Source organism: Pocillopora damicornis, chromosome 7 (assembly GCF_964200805.1).
Source record: "Pocillopora damicornis chromosome 7, jaPocDami1.2, whole genome shotgun sequence".
NCBI lineage: Eukaryota > Metazoa > Cnidaria > Anthozoa > Scleractinia > Pocilloporidae > Pocillopora > Pocillopora damicornis.
Window position 1 is genome coordinate 2,816,825 of NC_142676.1, and position 25,193 is coordinate 2,842,017.

The 25,193-nt window shown below is 38.6% G+C and overlaps 4 protein-coding genes and 2 pseudogenes across 5 annotated transcripts; all 6 read left to right on the plus strand.

Moving 5' to 3' along the window:
• The first annotated feature begins 743 nt into the window (after positions 1–743).
• LOC149042049 (uncharacterized) lies at positions 744–3,467 on the plus strand. Of its 2 annotated transcripts, XM_089211412.1 has the most exons (3): positions 744–1,492; positions 2,379–2,717; positions 2,828–3,467. In XM_089211412.1, exons 1-2 carry the CDS (start codon positions 937–939, stop codon positions 2,681–2,683), a joined length of 861 nt encoding a protein of 286 aa, XP_089067538.1. In that variant the 5' UTR covers positions 744–936; the 3' UTR covers positions 2,684–2,717; positions 2,828–3,467. The 2 variants fall into 2 exon arrangements, with proteins under 2 accessions (XP_089067538.1, XP_089067537.1); XM_089211411.1 differs by having other exon boundaries at positions 2,379–3,467.
• Positions 3,468–4,167: 700 nt separating this feature from the next.
• Positions 4,168–5,146, plus strand: LOC149042050 (uncharacterized). Its single transcript, XM_089211414.1, has one exon. It carries the CDS (start codon positions 4,254–4,256, stop codon positions 4,968–4,970), a length of 717 nt encoding a protein of 238 aa, XP_089067540.1. The 5' UTR covers positions 4,168–4,253; the 3' UTR covers positions 4,971–5,146.
• Positions 5,147–8,683: 3,537 nt separating this feature from the next.
• LOC113672842 (uncharacterized) lies at positions 8,684–10,951 on the plus strand. Its single transcript, XM_027189193.2, has 2 exons — positions 8,684–9,434; positions 9,585–10,951. Exons 1-2 carry the CDS (start codon positions 8,741–8,743, stop codon positions 9,890–9,892), a joined length of 1,002 nt encoding a protein of 333 aa, XP_027044994.2. The 5' UTR covers positions 8,684–8,740; the 3' UTR covers positions 9,893–10,951.
• An 824-nt stretch (positions 10,952–11,775) lies between these two features.
• LOC149042051 (uncharacterized) lies at positions 11,776–14,813 on the plus strand (annotated as a pseudogene).
• A 2,019-nt stretch (positions 14,814–16,832) lies between these two features.
• On the plus strand, positions 16,833–20,343 carry LOC149042052 (uncharacterized; annotated as a pseudogene).
• Positions 20,344–22,811: 2,468 nt separating this feature from the next.
• Positions 22,812–24,708, plus strand: LOC149042053 (uncharacterized). The gene is made up of 2 exons (XM_089211418.1): positions 22,812–23,569; positions 23,925–24,708. Exons 1-2 carry the CDS (start codon positions 22,876–22,878, stop codon positions 24,230–24,232), a joined length of 1,002 nt encoding a protein of 333 aa, XP_089067544.1. The 5' UTR covers positions 22,812–22,875; the 3' UTR covers positions 24,233–24,708.
• Positions 24,709–25,193: the final 485 nt, after the last annotated feature.

Genomic DNA, 25,193 nt, shown 5'->3' on the forward strand with positions numbered 1-25,193 from the left:
TTTCAGCAGATGTATTGATGTCTTATTCCAAAAAATATATTTCGATTATTCATGTTCTATAATGCCAATAACAATTCTGAAGCAATATCTCTGAATTACAAACAGGCATCAGTAGATTGGTAAGTACAGCTTACATCGGTACCAAAAAGAAGACCAGTATAGGTGCATCGGCTCTACAAAAAAAAATAGCGCGTGAAGCTTATTTGGAAACCACCCTGAAAAAAGCCATGCGCTCAAAAATCGCACCAAGATCTTTTTCCGTTCTTTATTTAATCGAAGTACATGTTTTCAAACTCCAGATGAAAAACAAATATGCTTAAGAATGATTCATTATCGAAGTCTCACAAGCAATGAAATGATCTTTCCCCAGCATCTACTGTACGCAACAAATCGAAATACAGAGAAATTACGAGTACAACATAAAATGGCCCTTGCCTTATTTAAGATAACTCTGTACAGCTTGCAGCTGATTAATCTTATTTTGTTTTGGTACTGATTGATTTAATTAAAGATTTTCCGCTGATTTTTGTGTAATAAAGTGAAAAAAAAGTGAACCAGCTATTACCTTTAGCGTCACCTCTTTGCTTTGAGTGCGAGTAATTTTTCTTCCCGAGTAACAATAAGTGTGGTTACGATCTCAACTTGCGTCATTGCGAATATTGTGTACTACCTCATTTAAAAATCACCAAATTACTTTTAAAATAAGCATGACTGCATTCATCATGCTTTACGGCCATGCGGGAGTCTTAAAGAGTTCCTTTCGTTTTCAGGATATCGTTTGTACTTTAAGTAACCATGAGTAAAAGAGACTCTACGAAGAGGTAGAAACAACAGAAAAAAGGTTCGGAAGCTGCAGAAGATCACTTCAATGAGGCTTGCGAATTATTTATGCAAGAAGCAGATAGACTTCGCTAAAAGCAGGTAGAGATCGACAACATGTCGAAGAGGTTGGAACACGTTCACTTTCCCTCAATTATAGAGCTAAATGTCGGGGGTCATCGCTTCACAACGACTCTTCGAACGCTTACCAAGGATCCAGATTCCATGTTGGCTGCCATGTTTTCCGGGAGGCATGAAATAGAACGTTGTAAAGACGGTGCTTTCTTCATCGACCGGGATGGAACTCACTTCCGGTTTATACTTAATTATCTTCGCAATGGGGAGTTAATTTTACCAGATGGTGCAACATTTCTCAAAGAGCTCGAAGTTGAAGCTAAATTCTACCTGATCCAAGGAATATTGGACGAGTTGATGCCTAAAGCCTTGCAGAATTTCGAAGAATCAGTCATTGTGACGAACGAAGAACACCGAAGTGTGCTGAGCGGCTGGTTACCTCAACAAGACGGCAAATGGCAGCTTCTGATGCGAGCTTCTGAAGAAGGCTTTCAAGCTCAAACCTTTCATTCCAAATGTGACAACAAAGGGCCCACTGTCACCATCGTGAAGAGCGGGAACAACATTTTCGGTGGATTCACTGAAACATCGTGGAGCAGTAAGTATATTAGTTAGTAGTGACAGGGTTAAGTCAAGGTATTTTTGGTCGCATTTAGCGCGGTCGAATTTAAATTATCATTTGAAGGATACTACAAAATCCGCAAAATAACAAGAAAGTGGAGAGAGAAAACGAGAAATGAAGAGAAAAATAAAAAGCTGGCTTAAGATCTTTACAGAATATCTAAAGTTGAGGAAATCAAAATGAAATATTAATAGATTTAGTTTAATAAATTGCCTTCAAATTTTTTTCAAATACTGAAAGTCAAGCATTGCAAATTATAAACATGAATAAACATAAACAATGATTTGTTTGATATGATTTTAGAAGGTGGGCTATGCCCACTTAAGATTAACGCGTTGTTTGTATGTTTTAGCTTAGGTAATAGAAAACAGCTTACAACATATTACTTTCATATACAAAAGGTGTCTCTGTTTTCTGAAAGACGAGAATACGATTACGTATTCTAGAGATTTTAAGCTATTCAAATCACTACTTGTCTCGACACTTTGCAGAATTAAAAAATCTTGTAGACATGTATGTTTTACATCTCGTCCCAAAGTCGGAACAATGAAACGCCTGAGCAAAACCAATAGCAAGGAAAACTAAAACCCATTGACACCACAGCTTATACATGTTTTAAAATAGTTTTGTACAACAAGGTTTGAAAATTGTTGTTCTTCACAGAAGCTGCTTAAACCGATGTTTGTCGGCCTTAAACTTAGCACATTGTAGGTGTATAGAAGGGACGGGGGAGGGAGGAGGGCAGTAGTCGAGATCATCGCTGTTTCTTTTCGGATGTGATCTAAAGCTGCTTCAGAAATGTAGAAGTTGAACATTGTTCCAAAATTTGCATCAATATTTTTGGTTTTCTTCTCTGAAACAGGTCAGGGTAACTACGTGCGCTGCTCGCAGTCATTCCTATTCAGCATGGTGAATCCGCAAGGAGTGGCTCCGAGTAAAATGCCTCTTGTACAAAATCAGCACAATGCTATTTACTGTTATAGCAGCTATGGACCAACATTTGGAGGAGGGCGTGACTTACATATAGTGAATAACGCTAACACAAGCGATTCAAGTTACAGTAATCTCGGCCACACGTATAAGCTTCCCACCGGACAGCAGAGCACATTCTTCACGGGAGCTCGAAATTTTAATGTAACAGACTTCGAAGTCTTTGGAATCTGCTGATGACAACCGTCGCAAACATTTGAGAGGCCAGCAGGTTAAACCTCACAATGATTTGAACGATCTTCACGGTTATAACTTTTTTTGAAAGGTTAACTTTTATTTTCATTTTTTACATCAAAAAGTATTATTGTCTTCTGTCCGCAGGTAAAGCAAAGTACAAGATTCCCGTGGAGACTCATACTACACTCTCAGACTATGTCTATACGGAAATCTTTTCAAGAAAAGTTCCACACTTCATTAAACATTCTGTTTTTGGATAAAGAAAGCAATGGAAAAACAGTAGATTGCCTTTAATTTGGGACTAAAGCTTTGCATTGTTTTAGAATAGCATTGGGTTATACGGAAAGCTTTATAGTTGTCTGGCTGACGGAAAAGAAGCCGTCATTAGCACTGATACAAAATCTGTTCAACACTTTCATTTTATCTATATTTTTTTTTCATTTGTGCACTCGTTTCACCGGTGGAAAATAGCGAGGTGAAAAAAAAATATTAAAAATAGGATTTGTTAGGCCGTTCTTTATGAAACGTAATAAATATACTTCTGACTTGTCGGTGGTGCATTCATGTGAATTGTCAGACTTCCGATTACGATTCTTACTTCAAGAATTAAATTTTAAATTTATGAAGCTATTTATCTCATCGGATGAATGCTGCCTTCCGCACTGATTATAATTCAAATAGCGGGCATAAGATATAATTGGTGCTACTAAATATGACCACTGTTTGACGTCTCGATGTTTTCTCAAACATAATAATCTAGAAAATATTCGTTAAGGTCATGTGAGGGGACAAAATAACATAACGTGAACATTCTTGCGTTTATAGTTTTCATGCAGATAAGTAGCTATAAGCGACGGGCGCAGTTCTCAGTTAATAAATAACATCTAGAAATCACGTCAAATGAATCAACTAAGGCATGTTCTGAAAGATTTATTTCACTTAACTCTTGTAAATCTTGCGATGAGAACGCTGGCTAAAAACTTATTTTAGAATTGGTTTCAAACGTGTCATGCTATCGCAAGTCACGCATCGGTATCGGTATCGCAGAGGTCATGGGTTCAAATCCCGTACAGGCCTGAATTTTTTTCAGGCCTAATTTTCACTACTGCCTAAGTAGTGCATATCACTGCGAGGATCACTTTCATTCATGTCTTTATCCGCAGTTCAAATATATGACTTTCATATATTCTTAACCGTATATTCATCACTTCACGGGTTTATTTAGAACCACCATCATGACCAGCTCCCAGTTGGCTTGTTAGCTCAGTTGGTAGAGCGCTGCACCGGTATCGCAGAGGTCATGGGTTCAAATCCCGTACAGGCCTGAATTTTTTTCAGGCCTAATTTTCACTACTGCCTAAGTAGTGCATATCACTGCGAGGATCACTTTCATTCATGTCTTTATCCGCAGTTCAAATATATGACTTTCATATATTCTTAACCGTATATTACTTGTTTTGTTGACAAACGACCACGCATTTATACCTGGTTTGAACCCGACTTGCTACTTTGAGACAGCATTTCAACATTTGTTGGTTCTCAGAAAAAAGGCAGGGTGAGAAAAATCCTTATGGAAAATAATTCAACAGGCAATCAAGTTCTTGAAGACACTGATAATCAAATCAGAGAAACCTGCAAGGTATTACAACGAGAAGCAACAAGTCTTCGCCATGAGCAGAATTCGAAAGCTATCGACGCCATGTCGAAAAAAGTAGAGCACTTTCATCTCTCGTCGATTGTAAACCTCAGTGTTGGCGGCCGCCGTTTTACGACAAGTCTTCAAACGCGGACAAAAGATCCAGACTCCATGTTAGCTGCGATGTTCTCCAGGAAGTTCGAGGTGAAACCATTAGAAGAAGGAGCTTTCTTTATCGACCGAGATGGGAAACACTTCCAGTTTATATACAACTATCTCCGCATTGGGAAATTAACTTTGCCAAAGGGAGCAACATTTTTAGACGAACTTGCGGAAGAAGCTGAGTTTTACCAGATCCAAAGGATTCTAGACGAGTTAGTATCTAAAGTATCGGAATATTTTGAAGAATCAGTGATTCTGACGAATGAAGAACACCGAAGCGTGTTAAATGTTTGGTTGTCTCCACAAGAGGGCAAATGGAAGCTTCTATTCCGAGGTTCACGAGATGGCTTCCAAGCTCAAACGTTTCACTCCAAATATGACAACAAAGGGCCTACTGTCACCATCGTGACGAGTGGTAATTACATTTTTGGAGGATTCACCGAAATATCGTGGAACAGTAAGTATGTTAGTTGTGACAAAGTTAAATAATGGTAGTTTTGGTCGCATCAAGCGGCATAAATATGCATTTTTAGTTGAAGGATTTTGAAATACGCGAGATAACAAAGCGCAACGAGACGTAATTAAGATGGGGAAAGCTGGCTTAGGATCTTTGGCGTTGCAGAAGTACAGGAAACTAGAATGAAATAGTAGTAGTCAGATTTAGTGTAAGAAATTTCTTCAAACTTTTCCAAATATTGACACGCACTGGAAATGATAAACAAGATGAACAATAACTGTCAAGAACTCGTTCACGTCGATTTTTAAAGGTTTGCTATGCCTACTTAGGGTTGACGCGTTATTTTTATGTTTTAGTCACGGTAATAAGAAACAAGTTACAACATATTAGTTTTATATACAAAAGGTCTCTCTTTAGCGATGGAGGCTCGACGTTCTGGGCGCCTAGGTCCCTCCCCCAAGCCCCTCCCCTGGATCAGACCCTTTCAAAAGCACATCAATTTCAATATTCGAAAAATATCCAACCATATCATATGAGGTTTTACCCATATTTTCAAAATATTCATTTTTTCTTAGAGGAAAAATGTTAAAAGGGTCACTTTACCCAGTGAGACTAGTGCATTAACCCAGCTAGAATACATAATTGCCCAAAGTCTAAATTTACTCACCCTTGTTGAGTATAATGCTTTGTCTAAGATCGACTAAACATTCTCTGTTTTCTGACCGACGAGTAAACGATTACGTCTGTCAAGAGATATTAAGCTATTCGAATCACCACTTGTCTCAACACTTCGCAGCAATCAAAAAATCTTGTAGACATGTATGTTTTGCATCTCTTCTTAAAGTTGGAACAATGAGACGCCTGAGTAAAATCAATAGCAAGGAAAACTAAAACCCAATTCACACCAGAGCTTAAACGTGTTTTGAAATTATTTTTCTTAATAGAAACTGCTTAAACCGATGTTTGTCGGCCTTAAACTCAGCGCATTGAAAATACAACTGATCATGAGTTAGTGACTACTTAAAACCTATGGGAAAACCAGCTTCGTAGTTCACTGTTTCTGATTTTTATTGACTTAAACCCGGTTTAAATAAAACATATTTAATTATGATAAAGCCGCTTTTTCAGAAAATGTATTGATTTCTTATTCCGAAAATTATATATAGATTATTCTTGTTCTATAATGCTAATAACAATTCTGAAGTATCATCTCTGACTTAAAAACAGGTGCCAGTGGGTGGGTAAGATGCTCACAAGCGTTCTTGTTCAACATGGTCAACCCTGGTGGACTGGGTCCAACTAGAATACCACTTTTAATTTGAGAGTCACGAACCTGCCATCTACTGTAAATCAGGCTATGGACCGAGTTTGGTGCAGGGCATGACTTACATATATCAGGAAATGCAAATATCAATTATGATAGTCACACTATCTCAGGCTGCTCGTACCAGTGTCCCACAGGACAGAATGCTAAAACATTCCTCGCGGGAGAAAAACATTTTACAGTTACAGATTACGAGGTGTTTGAACTCCACAAATAACAAACCAAATATTTCCTTCCCATGTAAGAGGCCATAAGAAAAGCAAAATGTCCTGAGAGCTGTAATTTATGTGTTTCATAATTATTACTTTTAGAAAAAAGCCCCTCGGAAAAGTCTTGCAAGTCAGCTTATCGGCTTCACCATTATTCGACTTCTCATTTCTCGCCAGCTTATAGAGAACCATCTCGCCTTAATCTTAACATGGCCAACTAATTACTCCACCCCATCCCCCTCGCTCCCCTTCGCACTTGATAAGCGAATAATCAGGGAACACAGGTTTGACTCACAGACTGCCTTATCGTTGCTATCTTATTTATTGGAACCAAAGTGGAGCGTTTGAGGCTGATATAGAATTGAATCAGTCGTTCATGTGGGAGGGCCGCTCTGATTTGTAACTATGAGATCATAACTTTTAATATCAAAACTGCACCGTTCTTTTGTTTTGGTTATTTTGTTTTTTTTGAATTGTTTTGTTTTGTTGGTATTTCGAAGATCTAAACCTTTTTAACGGATAACTGTGAAAGAGTGTTACGTCCTTTAAAACACGCATCAAGGATGGCGTAGTTGAGATTTATGTAACAATAACAGAATGTATCGTTTATTTGACTTCATTTCTTTGTCTGACTTTTCTTTGGCAAGTGTTCATCAATCTAATTCCCTTTTAGTTTGAGCTATGGCTGTACATGTTTAATGTAACTTTTTTAATTTTAGAACTCAATCATAGACTTAGTCTTATTAACATCAGGCGGTACGTACCTACATCCATTTTAATAAAAATTTGTCACAAATTTAAGAAACTTTTTAGTCGTTAGTCACTTAAAAATAGTAAAGCACAAGATCTAAAAGCACAATTTCTCAAAAGCTCCTTTTTAAATCTTAGTTTAAGAATTAATCACTTGCGTGAGATGCATTGATAGCTTTTATAACCGGACTGATGACTGAAGGTCGATGTTACATGTCTTGGTTTTTTCGGTAATATGGTGGTAATTGCCACATAAACATTTCTTGAAGTAAATTTAAGGGCATTTATATAAATCAGATTGAAGTGATGGGATTTTTTTGGTACAAATAATTATTACGGTGTTTAATTTTTTTTTAATTATTTAATTTTCATTTGTCATGTTGAGTCGCCATAATCCACCGCTAGTGGAATCGACTCATCTCATATGTGTGTCTCTTGTTTCCTTCAAGCAGAATTCGCCATCTTAATGTGGCACGTGTATTAAGCGTAATTAGGCGTAAATAAAAAGATAGGAAGAATCAGACTAGAAAGACAAAGGGAGGTGACACGCTGTGACCACGCTCTGCTCGATCTTTACGTCCTGTCTGATCCTTTGTGATTTTCATGAAGAGTGTGAGTACAACTTCGCAACCATTGTTTGGTTCCGCTACACAACGTGTTCTTGTCACGCAATGATTGCCTTTGCGTGACGACACGAACAAAGGCAGTCAAGTTATGAACGTATATAGCTTACATCAGTACCAAAAAGAAGAGGACCGTTATAGATGTAACAGCTCTAGTAAAAAATTAGCGCGTGAAACGTGTCAGGAGACCACTGCAACAGAGCCGTGCGCTCAAAAATGGCATTAAGATCTTTTCCCGTTCTTTGTCAATCGAAGTAAATCTTTCAAACTCCAGATGAAAAAAAAAATCAAAAATCTGCTTAAGAATATTTCATTATCGAAGTCTCACAAGCCATGAAAAGATCTCTCCCCAGCTGGTTTACGCAGCATATCGAATTCTGATTAATTACGAGTGCGACATAAAATGGACCTTGCTTGATGTAAAATAACTTTGTACAGCCTCATCAATGTTATTTTATTTTTAGGTCTTGATAGATTTAATCGCAGGTTTTGCACTTTTTTCCGGAAAAAAAAAGAAAAGGGAGAAGATGAAGAGCGACATAGATTACAATTAAAAAGCCAGTTACCCGTTGATCATGAACCCAATTTGGGGAGGCTGAGATATGCTCTGGATTTAGCCCTTGGCCTGGCTCAGTCTAGACATCATTCAAAATGAACCAGCTATCACCTTTACAGGCACGTTTTTACTCTGAATGCGAGTAATTTTTCTTCCCATAAACAAGTAGTGTGGTTATAGTCTCAAGTTGCGCCACTGCGAACAGTTTGTACTACGTCATTTAAAAATCACGAAATCAATTTTAAAATAACCATGACTGCATTCATCATGCTTTACGGCCAAGCGGTTGTGTCAAGAGAGTTCCTTCGTTTTCAGGATATCGTTTGTACTTTAAGTAACCATGAGTAAAAGAGACTCTAGGAAGGGGCAAAAACAGCAAAAACAAGGTCTGGAAGCTGCAGAAGATCACTTCAAAGAGGCTTGCGAAATATTTCAGCGAGAAGCAGCTAGACTTCGCCAAGAGCAGGTAGCGATCGACGCCATGTCGAAGAAGTTGGAACATGTTCACTTTTCCTCAACTATACTGCTAAATGTCGGGGGTCATCGCTTCACAACAAGTCTTCAAACGCTTACCAAGGATCCAAATTCGATGTTGGCAGCCATGTTTTCCGGGAAGTTTGAAATGAAACCTAGTGAAGACGGCGCTTTCTTCATCGACCGAGATGGAACACACTTCCGGTTTATACTTAATTATCTTCGCAATGGTAAGTTGACTTTACCGGAAGGTGCAACATTTCTGAAAGAACTTGCAGATGAAGCTGACTTCTACCAGATCCAAGGAATTCTTGAGGAGTTGAAGCCTAAAGCACCGAAAAATTTTAAAGAATCAGTGATTCTGACGAACGAAGAGCACCGAAGCAAGCTTATTGGTTGGCTGCCTCAATACGATAAATGGCATCTTCTGTTCCGAGCATCTCGAGATGGCTTCACAACTCAAGCATTTCACGCCAAATGTGATGACAAGGGACCCACGGTTACCATTGTGAAAAGTGGAAACAATATTTTTGGAGGCTTCACGGAAAATTCGTGGGGAAGTAAGTAAATAAATTTATGCAACATTTGAAAGGTTGAGTGTGTACGATAAGATGGCGATAATGAAAAGCTGCTTTAGGGATGTTGAGTTTACATATAAGTTATTCCAAAATTTGCATCGATATTATTTTTGTTTTTTTTTTCTGAAACAGATCTGAGAAGCTACATGTATTGCTCTCAGTCATTCTTGTTCAGCATGGTGAATCCTTTTGGAGTGGTTCCGAGTAAAATGCCTCTTGTAAAAAATCAGCAGCATGGCATTAACTGTAATAGCAGCTATGGACCAACATTTGGAGGAGGGCACGACTTACATATATCAAATAACGCAAACATAAGTGGTGCAAGTTATAGTAATCTCGGCCGCACTTATCAGCTTCCCGCCGGACAGCAGAACGCATTCTTTACGGGAACTCAAAATTTTAATGTGACGGACTACGAAGTCTTTGGATTCTCCTGCTGAGAGCCGTCACAAACATTTCATAAACCAGCAGGTTAAAATTCACAATGATTTGAACTATCTTTTCGGTTATAACTTTTTTGAAAGGTTAACTTTTATTTTCATGTTTTAAATCAAAAAGCTTCATTTACTTTTGTCCGGAGCTAAAGCAAAGGACAAGATTCCCGTAGAAACCCACTCCACAATATCAGACTATGTCTATTCGGAAATCTTTTCAAGCAAAGTTCCACACCTCATTATACATACTGTTATTAGGTAAAGAAAAGCAGTGGTAAAACAGTAGATTGCCTTTGGGGTTACAGCTTCATTTTACTGAATAGTATTGGGTTATAGTATTGGATTATACGGAAAGCTTTCCAGTTGTTTGGCTGACGGAGAAGACGCCGTCACAAGCTCTGATACAAAATCTATTCAACACTCTTATTTATAGTGGATAGCGAGAGCCATTCATTATAACCAATTTCCCAGAGAATAAATGTGTAGAAAAGCCGTAAACGGTCCAATTATTCATAAAATTTTTTCATTTATGCTCTCGCTTCACCGGTGGAAAAAAGCTGGTTGAAACAAAACAAACGAAAAATAGGATTTGGTAGGCCATTGTTTACGGAAAGTAATAGATATACTGTTGGTGGTGAATTCATGCGAATCGTCAAACTTTTGATTACGATTCTAGCTAAAAGAATAAAGTTTTCAGTTCATGGAGCTATTTAACTCATCGGATGAATGCTGCCTACACTGATGGGCGTGATACTAACCTAAATATGACCGCTGTTTGACGTCTCTATGTTTTTTCAAACATAATAATCTAGAAAATATTCGTTAGGGTCATGTGAGGGGACAGACAGCGTAATGTGTACATTCTTGCGTTCATGGTTTTCATGATAAGAAGATATAAATGACGGGCGCAGTTCTTTAATAAATAAAATCTAGAAATCACGTCAAATAAATAAACTAACGCATGTTCTGAAAGTGTTCTTTCACTGAGCTCTTCGCACTTGTAAATCTTGAGATGATAACGCTGGCTGAAAACGCGTTTTTGAATAAATTTAAATGTTTCGAACATGTCACGCGAGTCACGCGAGTCACGCGTCACTTGTCTTGTTGACAAACGACCACGCATTTATTCCTTTTTTGAACTCGACTTGCTACTTTGAAGCAGCATTTGCTGGGGCCTTTCTTCATGGAGGTGGGGGACCCCAGGTAGGTGAGGTAACCCGCCTAGCCGTGGTCGAAAAATAAAACGCGTTTACATGCAATCTTACAACCCCGGGGTGCTAGGGTGAGGTTTCTTGAGGTTGTTGTTGTGCTTGCAATTAAGGAGTTTGAGCAGAGGCATCCCAAGCTCACATCTCGAAAAAGACGAAAGATTAATTCTCGGACACATCTATATTTATTCACACGCTGTGTTACGCGGTGTTTAGTTTCGCGAGGAACCGTTCCTTTAATACGTTGTACGGAATAGTTTGGGAAACCAAATATGGTCGATTTACAACGCTAAATATTCCGAACTGTGAACATTTTACACTCCTTGTGTGTTCGTTGCGGTTTCTGGTGATTTCTTCCATGAGACGACTAGGAATGTACAAAGTTTTAAAACATACATGTTTCGCTTTTCAGCTTTTTGCCATGAACGCTACCTCGGCCAGGCGGGTTACCCCACCTTAACACGTTTACATGGCAAATTGTCACCCTGGCTGACAGGGTTACCCTACCTGGCGGACCGGGCAACCCACCTGAGCGGGTCAACCCACCTATCATGTAAACGTGACCAAAATGAAATAAGAAATTATAGGGACAGGCGGGTTACCTCGTCTTCCTGGGGTCCCCCACCTCCATGTAAACAGGCCCTTAGTTCTCAGAAAAAAGGTAGGGTGAATAAGATTCTTATGGAAAATAATTTAACAGGCAATCAAGTTCTTGAAGACGCTGAAAATCAAATCAGAGAAGCCTGCGAGGTACTACAACGAGAAGGAACAAGACTTCGCCAGGAGCAGAAAGCTGTTGAAACCATCAGAAGACGGAGCTTTCTTTATCGACCGAGATGGGAAACACTTTATACTCAACTATCTCCGCACTGGGAAATTTTGAAGTTAAAACTTTGCCAAAGGGAGCAACAGTTCTAGACGAACGTACGGAGGAAGCTGAGTTTTACCAGATCCAAGGGATTCTAGACGAGTTAGTATCTAAAGTACCGGAATATTTTGAAGAAATAGTGATTCTGACGAATGAAGAACACCGAAGCGTGTTAAATGGTTGGTTGTCTCCACAAGAGGGAAAATGGAAGCTTCTATTCCGAGGTTCCCGAGTTGGTTCCCAAGCTGAAACGTTTCACTCCAACAAAGAGCCTACTGTCACCATCGTAAAGGGTGGAAATTACATTTTTAGAGTATTCACTGAAATTTCGTGGGACAGTAAATATGTTAGTTGTGACAGGGTTAAATGATAGTATTTTTGGTCGCATTTGGCGGCATTAAATGTACAATTTTAATTTGAAGGATATTTCAAAATAGGCAAGATTACAACGCACAACGAGACAATCAGACGTGAAAAAGAGAGAAAAGCTGGCTTAGAATCTTTGGCATTGCAGAATTTAAGAAACATTAGTAGATTTAGTATAGAAAATTTCTTCAAACTTTTCCAAATATTGACACACATTGCAAATCATAAACAAAATGAACAGTAATTGTCAAGAACTCGTTCCAGACGATTTTTAAACATGTTAAAGGTGTGCTACGCCTACTTAAGGTCCAGGACGCGTTATTTTTTATGTTTTAGTTACGGTAAGAATAAACAAGTTACAGCAAATTAGCTTTGTAGGCATTGTAGGCGTAAGTATATGAGAGCGGTTAGAGCCCCTCCCCCAGGCTCTTCTCGCAAATTGGACCCTTTCAAAAGCACATCAATCACCAACATATATAAAACCACATCGTTTGAGGTTTTATCAATATTTTCCAAATATTCTTATTATCTTAGTGGAATAATGTTAAAAGGGTCATGTTACCCAATGAGACTGATGCTTTAACACGGCTGGGATATATATGTAATGTCTCAATGTCTGAATTTAGAGCTTTTTGAGCATAATGCCTCGTCTAAAACATTCTCTGTTTTCTGACCGACGAGAAAACGATCACATATGTCTAGAGATATTAAACTATTCAAATCATCACTTAACTCGACACTTCGCAGCAATTAAAAAATCTTGTAGACATGTATGTTTTACATCTCTTCCCAGAGTTGAAACAATGAGACACCGGAGTAAAACCAATAGCAAGGAAAACTAAAACCTCATTCAGACCGGAGCTTAAACAAATTTTAAGGTATTTTTGTTAAACAAGGTTTGGAATTATATTTTTTCATAGAGGCTTTTTGAACCGATGTTTGTCGGCCGTAAATTAACTCAGCGCACTGAAAATACAACTTAGTGACTACCTGAAACCTATGGGAAAACCAGTTTTCTGGTTTACCGTTTCTGATTTTCATAGAGTTAAACCCGATTTAAATAAAACATGCTTAATTGCGAAACAGCTGCTTTTTCAGCAAATGTATTGATTTCTCCGTCCAAAAATTATATTTAGATTATTCATGTTCCCTAATGCAAATAACAATTCTGAAGCATCATCTCTGACTTACAAACAGGTGCCAGTAAATAGGTAAGATGCTCACAAGCGGACTGGGTCCAACTAAAATGCGGCTTTTTAAGAGTCACGAGCATGCAATCTACTGTGAAGCAGGCTATGGACCGACGTTTGGTGCAGGGCATGACTTACATACATCAGGAAATGCAAATATCAATTATGATAATTACACTTTCCTCGACTACTCGTACCAGTGTCGCACAGGACAGAATGCTAAAACATTCCTCGCCGACGAGAAACAGTTACAGATTACAAGGTGTTTGGACTTCACAAAAACAAACCAAGTATTCCTTCCCATGTAAGAGACCATAAGATGAGTAAAATGTCCTCGGAGCTGTATTTTATGTGTTTCATAATCATTACTTTTAAAAAAGGGCCCCTTGGAAAAGTGTTGCAGGTCAGCTTATCGACTTCACTTTTTTTCGACATCTCATATCTCGGCAGCCAATATAGAATAAGGAACCATCTCGCGTTAATCTTGACATGGCCAACTAATTACTCCACCCCACCCCCCTGTTCCCCCTCGCACTTATTGTTGTTATCACATTTATTAGAACTAAAGCGGGGCGTTTGAGACTGATTTATAATGGTAATTGAACTGAGAGGAGTGCAATTTGGGCTGAAATCATACGCGTGATTTCAAAATCGAATGAGCGCGCAGCGCGAGTTCGATTTGAAATCACAAGCATGATTTTAGACCAAAATTGCACGACACGAAATTCAATTACCACTTTATTACATCTATTTTGAAATCGCCCAAACACAGGACTTGGTCAGTTAAAATATTTTATTGATGCAGTGCTGAGCCGGTCTGAAATTAAATTCATCTATTTTCTGGGGTGGAAAAAGTAAGAGTTGGTCAACTGTCGACAAAAGTTGCAAAATTTGCCACATGATACTCTTTGTCTTTCATTTTTCTGCAATTTGATCGGTTACTTTGAACAAGCCTTCAAATCTGATTTGCTGTTTTGTTTTTAGTGTAGCCTGCTCATTGGCTGGGAAAAAGATGCGATTTAAAGGAAAAAATGGTGCAATTTGTGAATAAATCGCATCAATTAGAGCCAATCAGATTACAGGGACCACCAGTGATTTCAAAATGGGTGTAATAAAGAACTGAATCAGTCGTTCATGTGGGCGGGCCACTCTGATTTGTGACCATCAGTTCATTACTTTTAATACCTAAACTGCATCAAAGTTTAAGTGTCATGGACGATCAATGTTTCGTTGCTTTTTTTGTTTTTTTGAATTGCTTCTTTTTTTTTATTAAGATCTTAACGGATCCTTCTTAACAGATAACTGTATCCTGTCTTTTTTTAGTAATTTAAAACTGTAAAATAGTGTTACGTCCCTGAAACACACACATTTAGGATGGCTTAGTTGAGATCTATGTGGCTGTAACAGAATGTATCGTTTATTTTATTTCATTTCTTTGTCTGACTTGTAAGTGTTCATCAATCGAATTCCCTTTGAATTTGGACTATAGCTGTACATATCTAATGTAACGTTTTATTTTTTAGAAGTCAACTATAAACTTAGTCCGGCAATAACATCAGGTGGTATGTTGGAAGACTTTCTGGTATGCTGCCTGGTGTTCTGCCTGGAAACTGGATGAGATTTACATCCATTTTAATCGAAATTTTTCATAAATTAAAGAAACTTTTTAGTTGTTAGTCACTTAGAATAGTTAAGCGCAAGATCTAAAAGCGAAACTTCTCAGAAGCCTCTTTTTATACCTTAGTTTAAGAATTAATCACCCGCGTGAGATGCATTGACAAGTTTTACAACCTGATGACAGAAGGTCGATGTTGAATGTCTTAGTTTTTCTCTGGTAATATGGTGGTAATTGCCACAGGAGCATTTCTTGGAGTAAATTTAAGAACATTTATACTAATCAGATTGTAGTGATGGGATTGTTTTGTACGGTATTTTTTTTCTCTTTTTTTTTTTGTCGTGTTGTGTCACCATAATCCGCCGCTAGTGGAATCAACTCATCTCATACGTGTGTCGCTTCTGGTTTCTTCAAACATAATTCACCATTTTAATGCAGCATGTGTATTAATTAAGCATAATTAGGCGTAACTAAAGTAATAAGAGTCCGACAGGAAAGACAAAGAGAGGTGTCATGCTCTAACCACGCCCTGCTCGAGCTCAAGTTGCATCATGTTTGATCTCTTTGTGGTTTTTATGATGAGTGAGAGTGAAAAAGTGGGTAGTCCTCTTTGCTTCCGTAACACAACGTTTTATTGTCACGCAATGGCTGCCGTTGCGTGACGAGACAAACAGAAGAGAGGATTTGACTCTTGAAAGGATGAAGGGCCATAACGGGAAAGGTGTGAGGTGCATTGGGGCTAGATAGGTTTACGAGTGAAAGATCATGGGATGAATACGTTTATTAAGTTGCCGCCGCTTGTGGAGAAGGAACGTCTCAGTAAGCGTTGTTTTGAACGCGTATAGGTTACAACAGTGCCAAAAAGAGTAAGACCGGTATAGGTGTGTAACCTCTAGAAAAAATTTAGCGCGTGAAGCATGCTTAGAAACCACCCTGATCAAAGCCGTGCACTGAAAAGTCGCGTCAAGATCTTGTTCCATTCTTTCTCAATCGAAGTAAATCTTTTCAAACTCCAGATGAAAAAAAAATATATGCTTAAGAATATTTCACTATCGAAGTCTCACAAGCAATGATCTTTTCCCAGCAAATCGAAATTCAGATTAAATACGAGTGCGATATAAAATGGCCCTTGCTTCATGTATAATAACTCTGTACAGCCTGATTAATGTTATGTTTTTATACATATCTTGAAAGATTTCATCGAATATTTTTCGTGAAGGTGAAGAGCAACATAGATTTCAATTTTAAAACGCCACCACGAACCCGTTAATCATGAACCCAATTTGGGGAGACTATGATTTAATTTGGATTTCGGCCTGGCTCAGTCTTGATGTCATTTAAAATGAAACAGCTATCACCTTTAGCGGCACGTCTTTGCTTTGAGTGCGAGTAATTTTTCTTCCCGTAAACAAGAATTGTACAGTGTGTACAGCGTCATTTGAAAATCACAAAATTACTTTTAAAATGAGCATGACTGTATTCATCTCCTACGGTCATGCAGGAGTGTTAAGAGAGTTCCCTTTGTTTTCAGGATATCGTTTGTACTTTAAGTAACCATGAGTAAAAAAGCCTATGCGGAGGGGCAGAAACAACAGAAACAGGGTTTGAAAGCTGCAGATCAGATCACTTCAAAGAGGCTTGCGAAATATTTCAGCGAGAAGCAGCTAGACTTCACCGAGAGCAGGAAGGAATCGACGCCATGTCGAAGAAGTTGGAACATGTTCACTTTTCCTCGACTATACAGCTGAATGTCGGGGGCCATCGTTTCACAACAAGTCTTCACACACCTACCAAGGATCCAAATTCGATGGTGGCTGCCATGTTTTCCGGGAAGTTTGAAATGAAACCTAGTGAAGACGGCGCTTTCTTCATCGACCGAGATGGAACTCACTTTCGGTTTATACTTAATTATCTTCGCAATGGTAAGTTGACTTTACCAGAAGGTGCAACATTTCTGAAAGAACTTGCAGACGGATGAAGCTGAGTTCTCCAGATCCAAGGAATTCTGGAGAAGTTGAAGACTAAAGCACCGAAGAATTTTGAAGAATCAGTGATTCTGACAAATGAAGAGCACCGAATCAAGCTTCATGGTTCGCTGCCTCAGTATCGCCTCATGTAAAGTAATCCGGATTCCGGAATCCAGGAAATTTTTGCTGGTGGAATCTGGAATACTGGGCATTGGAATTCAGAATCCAGCTTTTGGAATTCAGAATCCCGCTAAGGAATGAATCCAGAATCTATTTGCATAAAATCCATTTAGAATCGTATTAATGGCTTTCGCGCGCATACATGCAACTACGGTCACGCTAAAATGCAGACTGCAGACCGTGCAGAACACGCAGACCATTCACACCATTCAGACCATGCAAACCGCGCTCATTTCGCAAGAGAATTTCGATTGTTACAGCTCGCGAGACACTGACAAATTCACTCACGATCTATCAGCCGACTGACTTCGAAACTGACATGGCCAAAGTTTCCTACTAGCCATGAATCTGAGCAGTCTTCTACTCCGATTCAAAAACCTTATTTCCTAGTAAAGTTCAATTCTAGCTTGCAGCACTCTATTTACTGTAGCGTTCGTTGAGCTGTTTTGTGAATATCGTGGTAATCATTTGCTTCGTCAACGCAGCACATCCCTTACCTCTGAACCAGCGTCGCTGTCTACAAAAATTGCATCTGCAAAACATCTTGCCGGGTGGGGCTAATCTCCATGTGCTCGAAAAACTTGAGCCTGCGATTGCTGGTTAACGTTAGCTCGAAATAATCTCGTAAAATTTCGTCATGTGGTGTCCGAAAATCGGAATCAGTTCTAACGTTACCAAGGGTAAGAAAAAGGTGTATACACCTTAATCATATGTAAACCACAGTTAAAAAAAACAAACAAACAAAAAAGTTGCACAGTCTGCATGGTCTGCGCGGTCTGCTCAGTCTCCATGGTCTGAGGTCCGTGTTTTATCATGACCGATGCAACCACCGTAGAGTGCAGTTCACTCACGTGGTCTATGGGTGTGCAAATTTAGAGGGATAGAAGAAATTGCTTAGAAAACAAAAGCGTTCAAATCCCACAGGATTTGCTTGCAACACCAACATGGCGACGGACCACACGTTTCCAATTACGACAAACTTTGAACAAAGATATATGGATATTTATGGGAGCCAGGAAAGGTCTATTTCCAGGTCGAATTTATCGGTTTAACGTAAACTGCTTTCTTTGATATTTGGCAGTCAGAATAAAAAAATTTAAGATTTCATATGGCATCATATCTCAGTGCGAATAAAATAAGATACTACAAGATTTTAGGGTAAAAAATTTTCTAGAAAAGAAAATAGCGGCGGGCCACCTTAAACCTTTATAGCCATTGCTCTGAAGAATTCATAGCCGACGTAATGGGACTTGACTTGGCTAACGTTTTAAAGAAAAAAGGAAGTATAGAAAAGAGAATTTGTTAGTTTTGGAAAATTACCGTGTAAATGCAGATCTTTCGCGATTTTGCAAAGGTTTAAGTTTTTAGTTGAGTTGGTTGAACACCGTTTCATGCCGGCTTCAGTAAGATTAGTATAATTGGACTTTTTATGCAACAGGCGTGCAGGATGGATGCCACGGCAGACCAAGTTTGTGTACAATTATCAAAGGAGTCTCGGAAAAGAAAGACTTGTATCCTATGAGTAACACCGCTTCTAAGCTTATTGCCACTGTAGAGGTTAGGCTCCAAATCATCACACAACCTATTTAAAACCCTTTGAAACTAAATTAAATCACTTTTTCGTTTTATTGTGTACATTTCTGAAATATTTTCACTGTTAAAATCCTGTAGAATTTCACCGATTAAATAGCCTGGAAGAGTGAAGACTACCTCTCGACTTATACCAGCTTATCCCTTTCATTCCATGATATCACCAGATAATGACCATTGGTTTATTTTATTACATGTCCTTTTAAGCTTTTGTAATGTGCAATGATCATCCTGAGTCTATCCACGTATTTAAACTTTTTCCTGAAGCGTTTTTAGTATAACCATCTCGGAATAAGAGCTCTACTTCGACTTCACCATCCCGCGTGCTTTTTGACCGCAACATGCAGAAACGTGCCATAACTTGCCCTTTATCGCAAACCATTTTCTCTGTGTTTTTCCGGTAACCAACTAAGGGGAAGTTCATGGCCCAGGTCATAATTAGAAGCACTTGGTTGTTGACCAGGTTTTCAATAACAGTGCAGCGTCTTAAAGGGCTGCTCTGGGGATGTGCGCTATCCACTCGTTATCGACGTCATACTGTAGTTCTTTTAGCTGGTATTTGCTCTAATTATCAATTTAAAGGAATTCCGCCCATCCGAAAAAATTCTACTCACCATAAGATAAAAAAAACATATCATATCTTTTTTCGTCCTTTTGACGCTTCCAACCTTTATAAGCTTACTCGAATCAGAATCTTACAGTACGACTTCAGCGATCCTCAAGCCAGCAAAGATGTTTGCGATCGCCGTCGAGCCACACTTAAAAGTCACATGAGGCGATTCATAAAAGAAGGAAACGACTAAAACAACTCCGGTGACACGAAGGCTGCGATTAAACAGTATGGGGAAGGGGGAGGGATGAAAGAGTGCTACGCCACCGACGCAGAAATTAAAGACTCTTTCCAAAATATAAAAAAAGCGCAACATGGCTGGCATTTAAGCCATGAACAACTTTTCCTTTGAGTCTGAGAGCTTGGGAAAGCGTACAGTGTGGGCAAGTTTTTATCGCTGGGAAAGCTTCAGAATTATGGTTCTGCACAAGGTGCGTAAGTGTTTACCAGGAATTCAAAAGTCTTGAGAATCGTCTCGATGTTGGGCACCACTTAACCAAGCAAAGTGGGCAGAAACCTGTAAAATTATGTGCTAGGTGCAACCGTTGGTGGTGCTCCGTCAACAAATTTATAATCTCTTGCAACAACAGAATCGAGTGCAGTACCCGCCAACAGTTCATCTTCGGAGGGGTTTGAGTTTTGAAGAAGGAGAAGAAGTCTACCAAATTTTCTCAACGATTGCAGTCATTTTTACAAGAGATATTCTTTCAAGGAGAAGAAACCGGCAACAAGGCAAATCCTCCTGATCTTGCACCTAAAATGAAGCGTCTAAGACAAGGAGATGGAGACAAATTATTCACCAGGGAGGAATGACTTTCAGTTGTTCAAATTGCTTGATATTGCAGCAGGCTATCAGCCCTTGATATGGCCAATCTCCCGAATGGAGTTGTAAGTGTTTCCTTGGAGGATGAATGTACGATCAATACGTCAACAATGCAGAGGCAATGGAGACGAGATTTCAGATAAGGAAGAGAACTATAAACTTATTACTGGCACAAGAAGATTTGTAAAGGTTACTGTCAGGTAATCTTCTTCTTGTGAGAAACCTCTGGAATCATTGGCTTCAGTGTGAGTAAAAGAGGCGTTTATGCTGTTAAAAGGGACTGATAATGAAAAAAAAAAAAAGACCGATTAAGACCTTTTATTTTTGAAAACAACATTCATTTTCAGAAGCCTCTCCCTGCCTTATTCTACAGAAATTGGAATCTTGATGGATCTTTTACATCTTAGAAGCCAACCTCACTCGTCATAGTTCATTTTTTTTCTTAACTTTTTGTTATGTTTTGTTTGTTTTTTTTTTTTTTAAATTGAAGTGAGGTTATTAGTGTAACAGGAACAACTGTCCCGTAATTGTACATAATGTACCTAAAATTGGATGGAGTCCTCTCCAAAGTATTCCACAGAAAAAGATTATGGCGCATTGAGTAAAATGATATTTAATAGGTATAAAATGTTTCAATTGTGTAAATTACATTTAGCAAACGTTGCTGTCAACTGCCGACGTCCATTACTCAATTCGGTAATGCTTAATGTTTGATATATACATACATTTACGAATCATTTTTTCCAATACATTGTGTCAGAGTCACAGAATTTCTATGATAAGTGACTCCTTAGCTTTTTAGACATTGGTACCTCAAAAACTAGCGCCATTCTCAAATTGAAATTGAGTGCATAAACATAAGTTTATGACCAAAAATTGCATAAATTAACGTCAGAGGTCACGTATTTCAGAGGGACGTGATCACGAATCTTTTACAGAGCCCAAAAATTTTTTTGCCCACAAACGTAGTGTTAAGATAGGTCTTTCCTGTGCTGGTATTTTTGTCGACAAACAGTGTTGCCCTTTAGAGCTGAATTGCCATTAAAAAACCATAATTTTTTCGTTTTCGGAATAGTTGCGTGACACAGTTAATGATTAACTGCTTTGAAACTTTACGGAATTTTTCCTTAAGGTTCAACAACCACTGGACATAATAAGGTCAAAGTCCATCGTAATAAGGTCAAAATCCATCGCATTCTGTAAGTGTGACAGAAATTTGTTGGAAGTGCATTTTTCGAGCTAATTTTAGCCTCTTACCCTAGGTAAATTTCATGCCTATTTATCAATTTTGTGGTATATAACTGTGGGATTAGCCCTTAACCCTCTTACCTACCAACCGCGCTCGACTTATAAATATCCTAATGTGATTATGCAACAGTTCAGTTGACCTCAGGCCCTGCTCTTGTGAGGTCCTCTGCTCATTAAATATATAGCTTTAAATATATACTTGGCCTCCACTCTTTCTTTCGCCTCCGATAATCGCACAATAACTTTCGCATTTTAGTACGTAATATTTATTTTGAATCTTCAAATTGTCTTGAAACTTAAAAGGAAATTGTTCTTTAAAAATTCACTGAAAATCGGTAGCCAAAATTGTTTGTTAAGGTGTTATTGATTTTCGTGTTGACCTGTAATTTCGTCAGTCGCCGGCACCTTTTGTTGCTTCACAAAGAAAAAACACACGATACGAAATGTAGTGATCAATTTTGTCCCCAATCTCACGCCACGACAGAAAAAGCTTTCGAACACCTGTAAACTCTGAGCGCTTCGGAGAAAGTGATAATTTTAATGAATCTTCGGATTGTTTTCAAGTTCAAGGATTGTAAATTACAATTTTACGAAAAACGAAGGTTGTTCTCTCATTTCATTGTGAATCCTCGCATGCCTGCCAGTCGCTGGCGCCGCTTGTTGAAACTAAAACGAATAAATGTTAAACTCTTTTAAGATTATCATCGGCTGCTTTTTCACCCCACCACTGTTCTTAGCAACAAAGGTCGCCATTTCGTTTATTTACTGTTACGCGACGTACCATTTCAGATGTAAATAACAACCGCTGACCAACTCGTTTTCTTTGTTTTGCCGTGAGTTAATTTTGTTTTGCCGTGAGTTAATTTTGTTTTGCCGTGAGTTAATTTTGTTTTGCCGCGGGTAAATTTTGTTTTGCCGTGAGTAAAGTTTGTTTGCCGTGACTTTTTGTTTTGCCGTGACAGTTGTGGGCCACTGCAAGTGACCCTCATAAACCGTGAAAGTTTGAAAGAAATCGGTGAGATGGCATGTGTCACGCCCACCGGTCCTCTCGTGGACAGACTCTTAAGTGTACACATTTTTTATATTAAATCTTCAATTTCTTTGATAAATAAGTCTTTGCGTCCAAGTAAACGAGTTATTCCCGTGGATGAAGGTAGTAGTATTTATCAGTAACGCTATTTAGCAGTAACGCTATCGTAAATCGTGCCCATCGCAATATTTGAAAATCACGCAACTACTCCGATGTGCATGGCTGCTCTCATCGTGCATTGCGATCGTGCAGGAGTGTTTCGTTTTCGATTTATACGCTGTGATCAAAGTAACCATGAGTAGGGAAACCCATTCGGAGGGCCAAAAAGAAAAAACACATGGTCTGGAAGATGCGGAAAAGTTCTTTAAAGATGCCTGCGAAATATTTCAGCGAGAAGCAGCAAAACTTCGCCAGGAGAGAGAAGCGATTGACGACATGTCGAAGAAGTTGGAACATGTTCACTTTTCTTCGACTGTAAAACTCAATGTCGGCGGCCACCACTTCACAACAAGTCTTCAAACGCTTACTAAAGATCCAAATTCGATGCTGGCAGCCATGTTTTCCGGGAAGTTTGAAATGAAACCTGCTGAAGACGGCGCTTTCTTCATCGATCGTGATGGAACTCACTTCCGATTTATACTTAATTATCTTCGCAACGGGGAGTTAATTTTACCAGACGGCGCAGCATTTCTCAAAGAGCTCGAAGCTGAAGCTAAGTTCTACCAGATCCAAGGAATTCTGGAGGAGTTGAAGCCTAAAGCACCGAAGAATTTTGAAGAATCAGTGATTCTGACAAATGAAGAGCACCGAACCAAGCTTATTGGTTGGCTGCCTCAATATAATAAATGGCATCTATTGTTCCGTGCTTCTCGAGATAGCTTCAAAGCTCTAGCATTTCACGCAAAATGTGATGACAAAGGGCCCACAGTTACCATTGTGAAAAGCGGAAACAATGTTTTTGGAGGATTCACGAGGTATTCTTGGAAAAGTAAGTAAGAAGCCTGCTTTACCACGCTTTAATACTAAAGTTCCATTTTTATTTTTCTCTTGGGGAATAGGGTACACCAAGAGAAAATCAAGTGCTTATATTCTTATAAGTACACCTAAGACGGATGAAAGGAGCAGGAGGCTGTTGCTCGTTGATCTTGTGCGTTAGTGATGCCTTTCAACGAAGGCAAGTCAAAAGTCTAGCCTAAAGTTACCTTGGTTTTCTAAATCAGTTGTTTCAGAGAAAAATTTTGTCTTTTATGCATTCTCAGTGTAGCGAGCAAAAGTTGTCCGAACATTTTCCCAAATGATCGTCGGGTTGGCATCCTTAATTTCTTCATGGTCTTTTTATACAGGTCACGGTAATCACCTTCCCTCCGAAGAAGCGTTCTTGTTCAGCATGGTGAATCCGCGTGGACTGGCACCGTGTAAAATGCTACTAAACAGTGAAAATATGCAATATGCTATTTATTGTAACAACAACGTTGGACCATCATTTGGAGGGGGTTCTGACTTATGCATATCCAACAATGCAAACTCAAGTGGCTCAAGTTACAGTAATCTTGGCCACACGTATCAGCTTCCTAAAGGATATGAGAGCACATCCTTTACCGGAGCTGGTAAATTTATCGTGACAGATTACGAGGTGTTTGGAGTCAACTAGTTGTGACACGGAAGTGACAGCCATATCATAGACTACAGCTGATTAATGTGTATTAGTTAAGTCAATTGTTTTAAAAAAAATAGACAAATGAATAAGGTTATTGGTAAGGCAGTTTTCTTCCCCTTTTGTTTCATGAAAATTTGAAGATAGGAGCTTCTAATTTAGTTTTATCAGAGAGCGATTCTATCCATCAACTTTTGGTTCAATATTTACTCGGCCATTTTTCGAACACCTCCTTACACTTGGTAAATGTTATTATTACGAAGTAAAAAGATGGATTTGCTTGTCTGAGCTGTATAATTGACGTTTGAACTCTTCATTATCCATTATTACGTTCTAAAGTTGAAATATCTTTTCGCTTTGCACCTTTTTAGAGCTTTGGAACACCACTCGTAAACATTCTCGTGTAAACAGAACTCTTCAACTGAGTGGCGAAGTGCAAATTTTAAAAATATAAGTCTGTATCGTTCATAAAATGGCTTAAATTGATTTCGGTATTTTTGAAACACAACTCGTCGATAGTGCTAATTACTTTAGCTTGTTTTTGTTTTGTTTATTTGTTTTTTGTTTGTAATTTTTTTTGGGGGGGGGGGGTGGGGGGGTGGAGGGAAGGAAGGGATACCAAAAGTAACTAAGTATCACAGTGTTTAGTGGAAAATGTATGAGCACAACCGAATGAAGTCTTCATATTTACGGTACTAATCCCAAAGCAACTCAGGTCTCGATCCTCATAAAGCTTAAAACTTGCATAGAAAACCTATCTTAATAAGATTGTATTTCCACAACTCGCCTTTAAATTGAAACCCCTGAAAACACGCGAAGAACGAATTTTCACATGTAGATCTTAAACTTTTTACATTTATTTTAAATCGCTCTAATTCACTAATTCCTTGAAAAAAAAAACAAAAAGCAAAACAAATCATGAATTCTGAAAAAATATTCTATTGCTAGAAACCAAGTT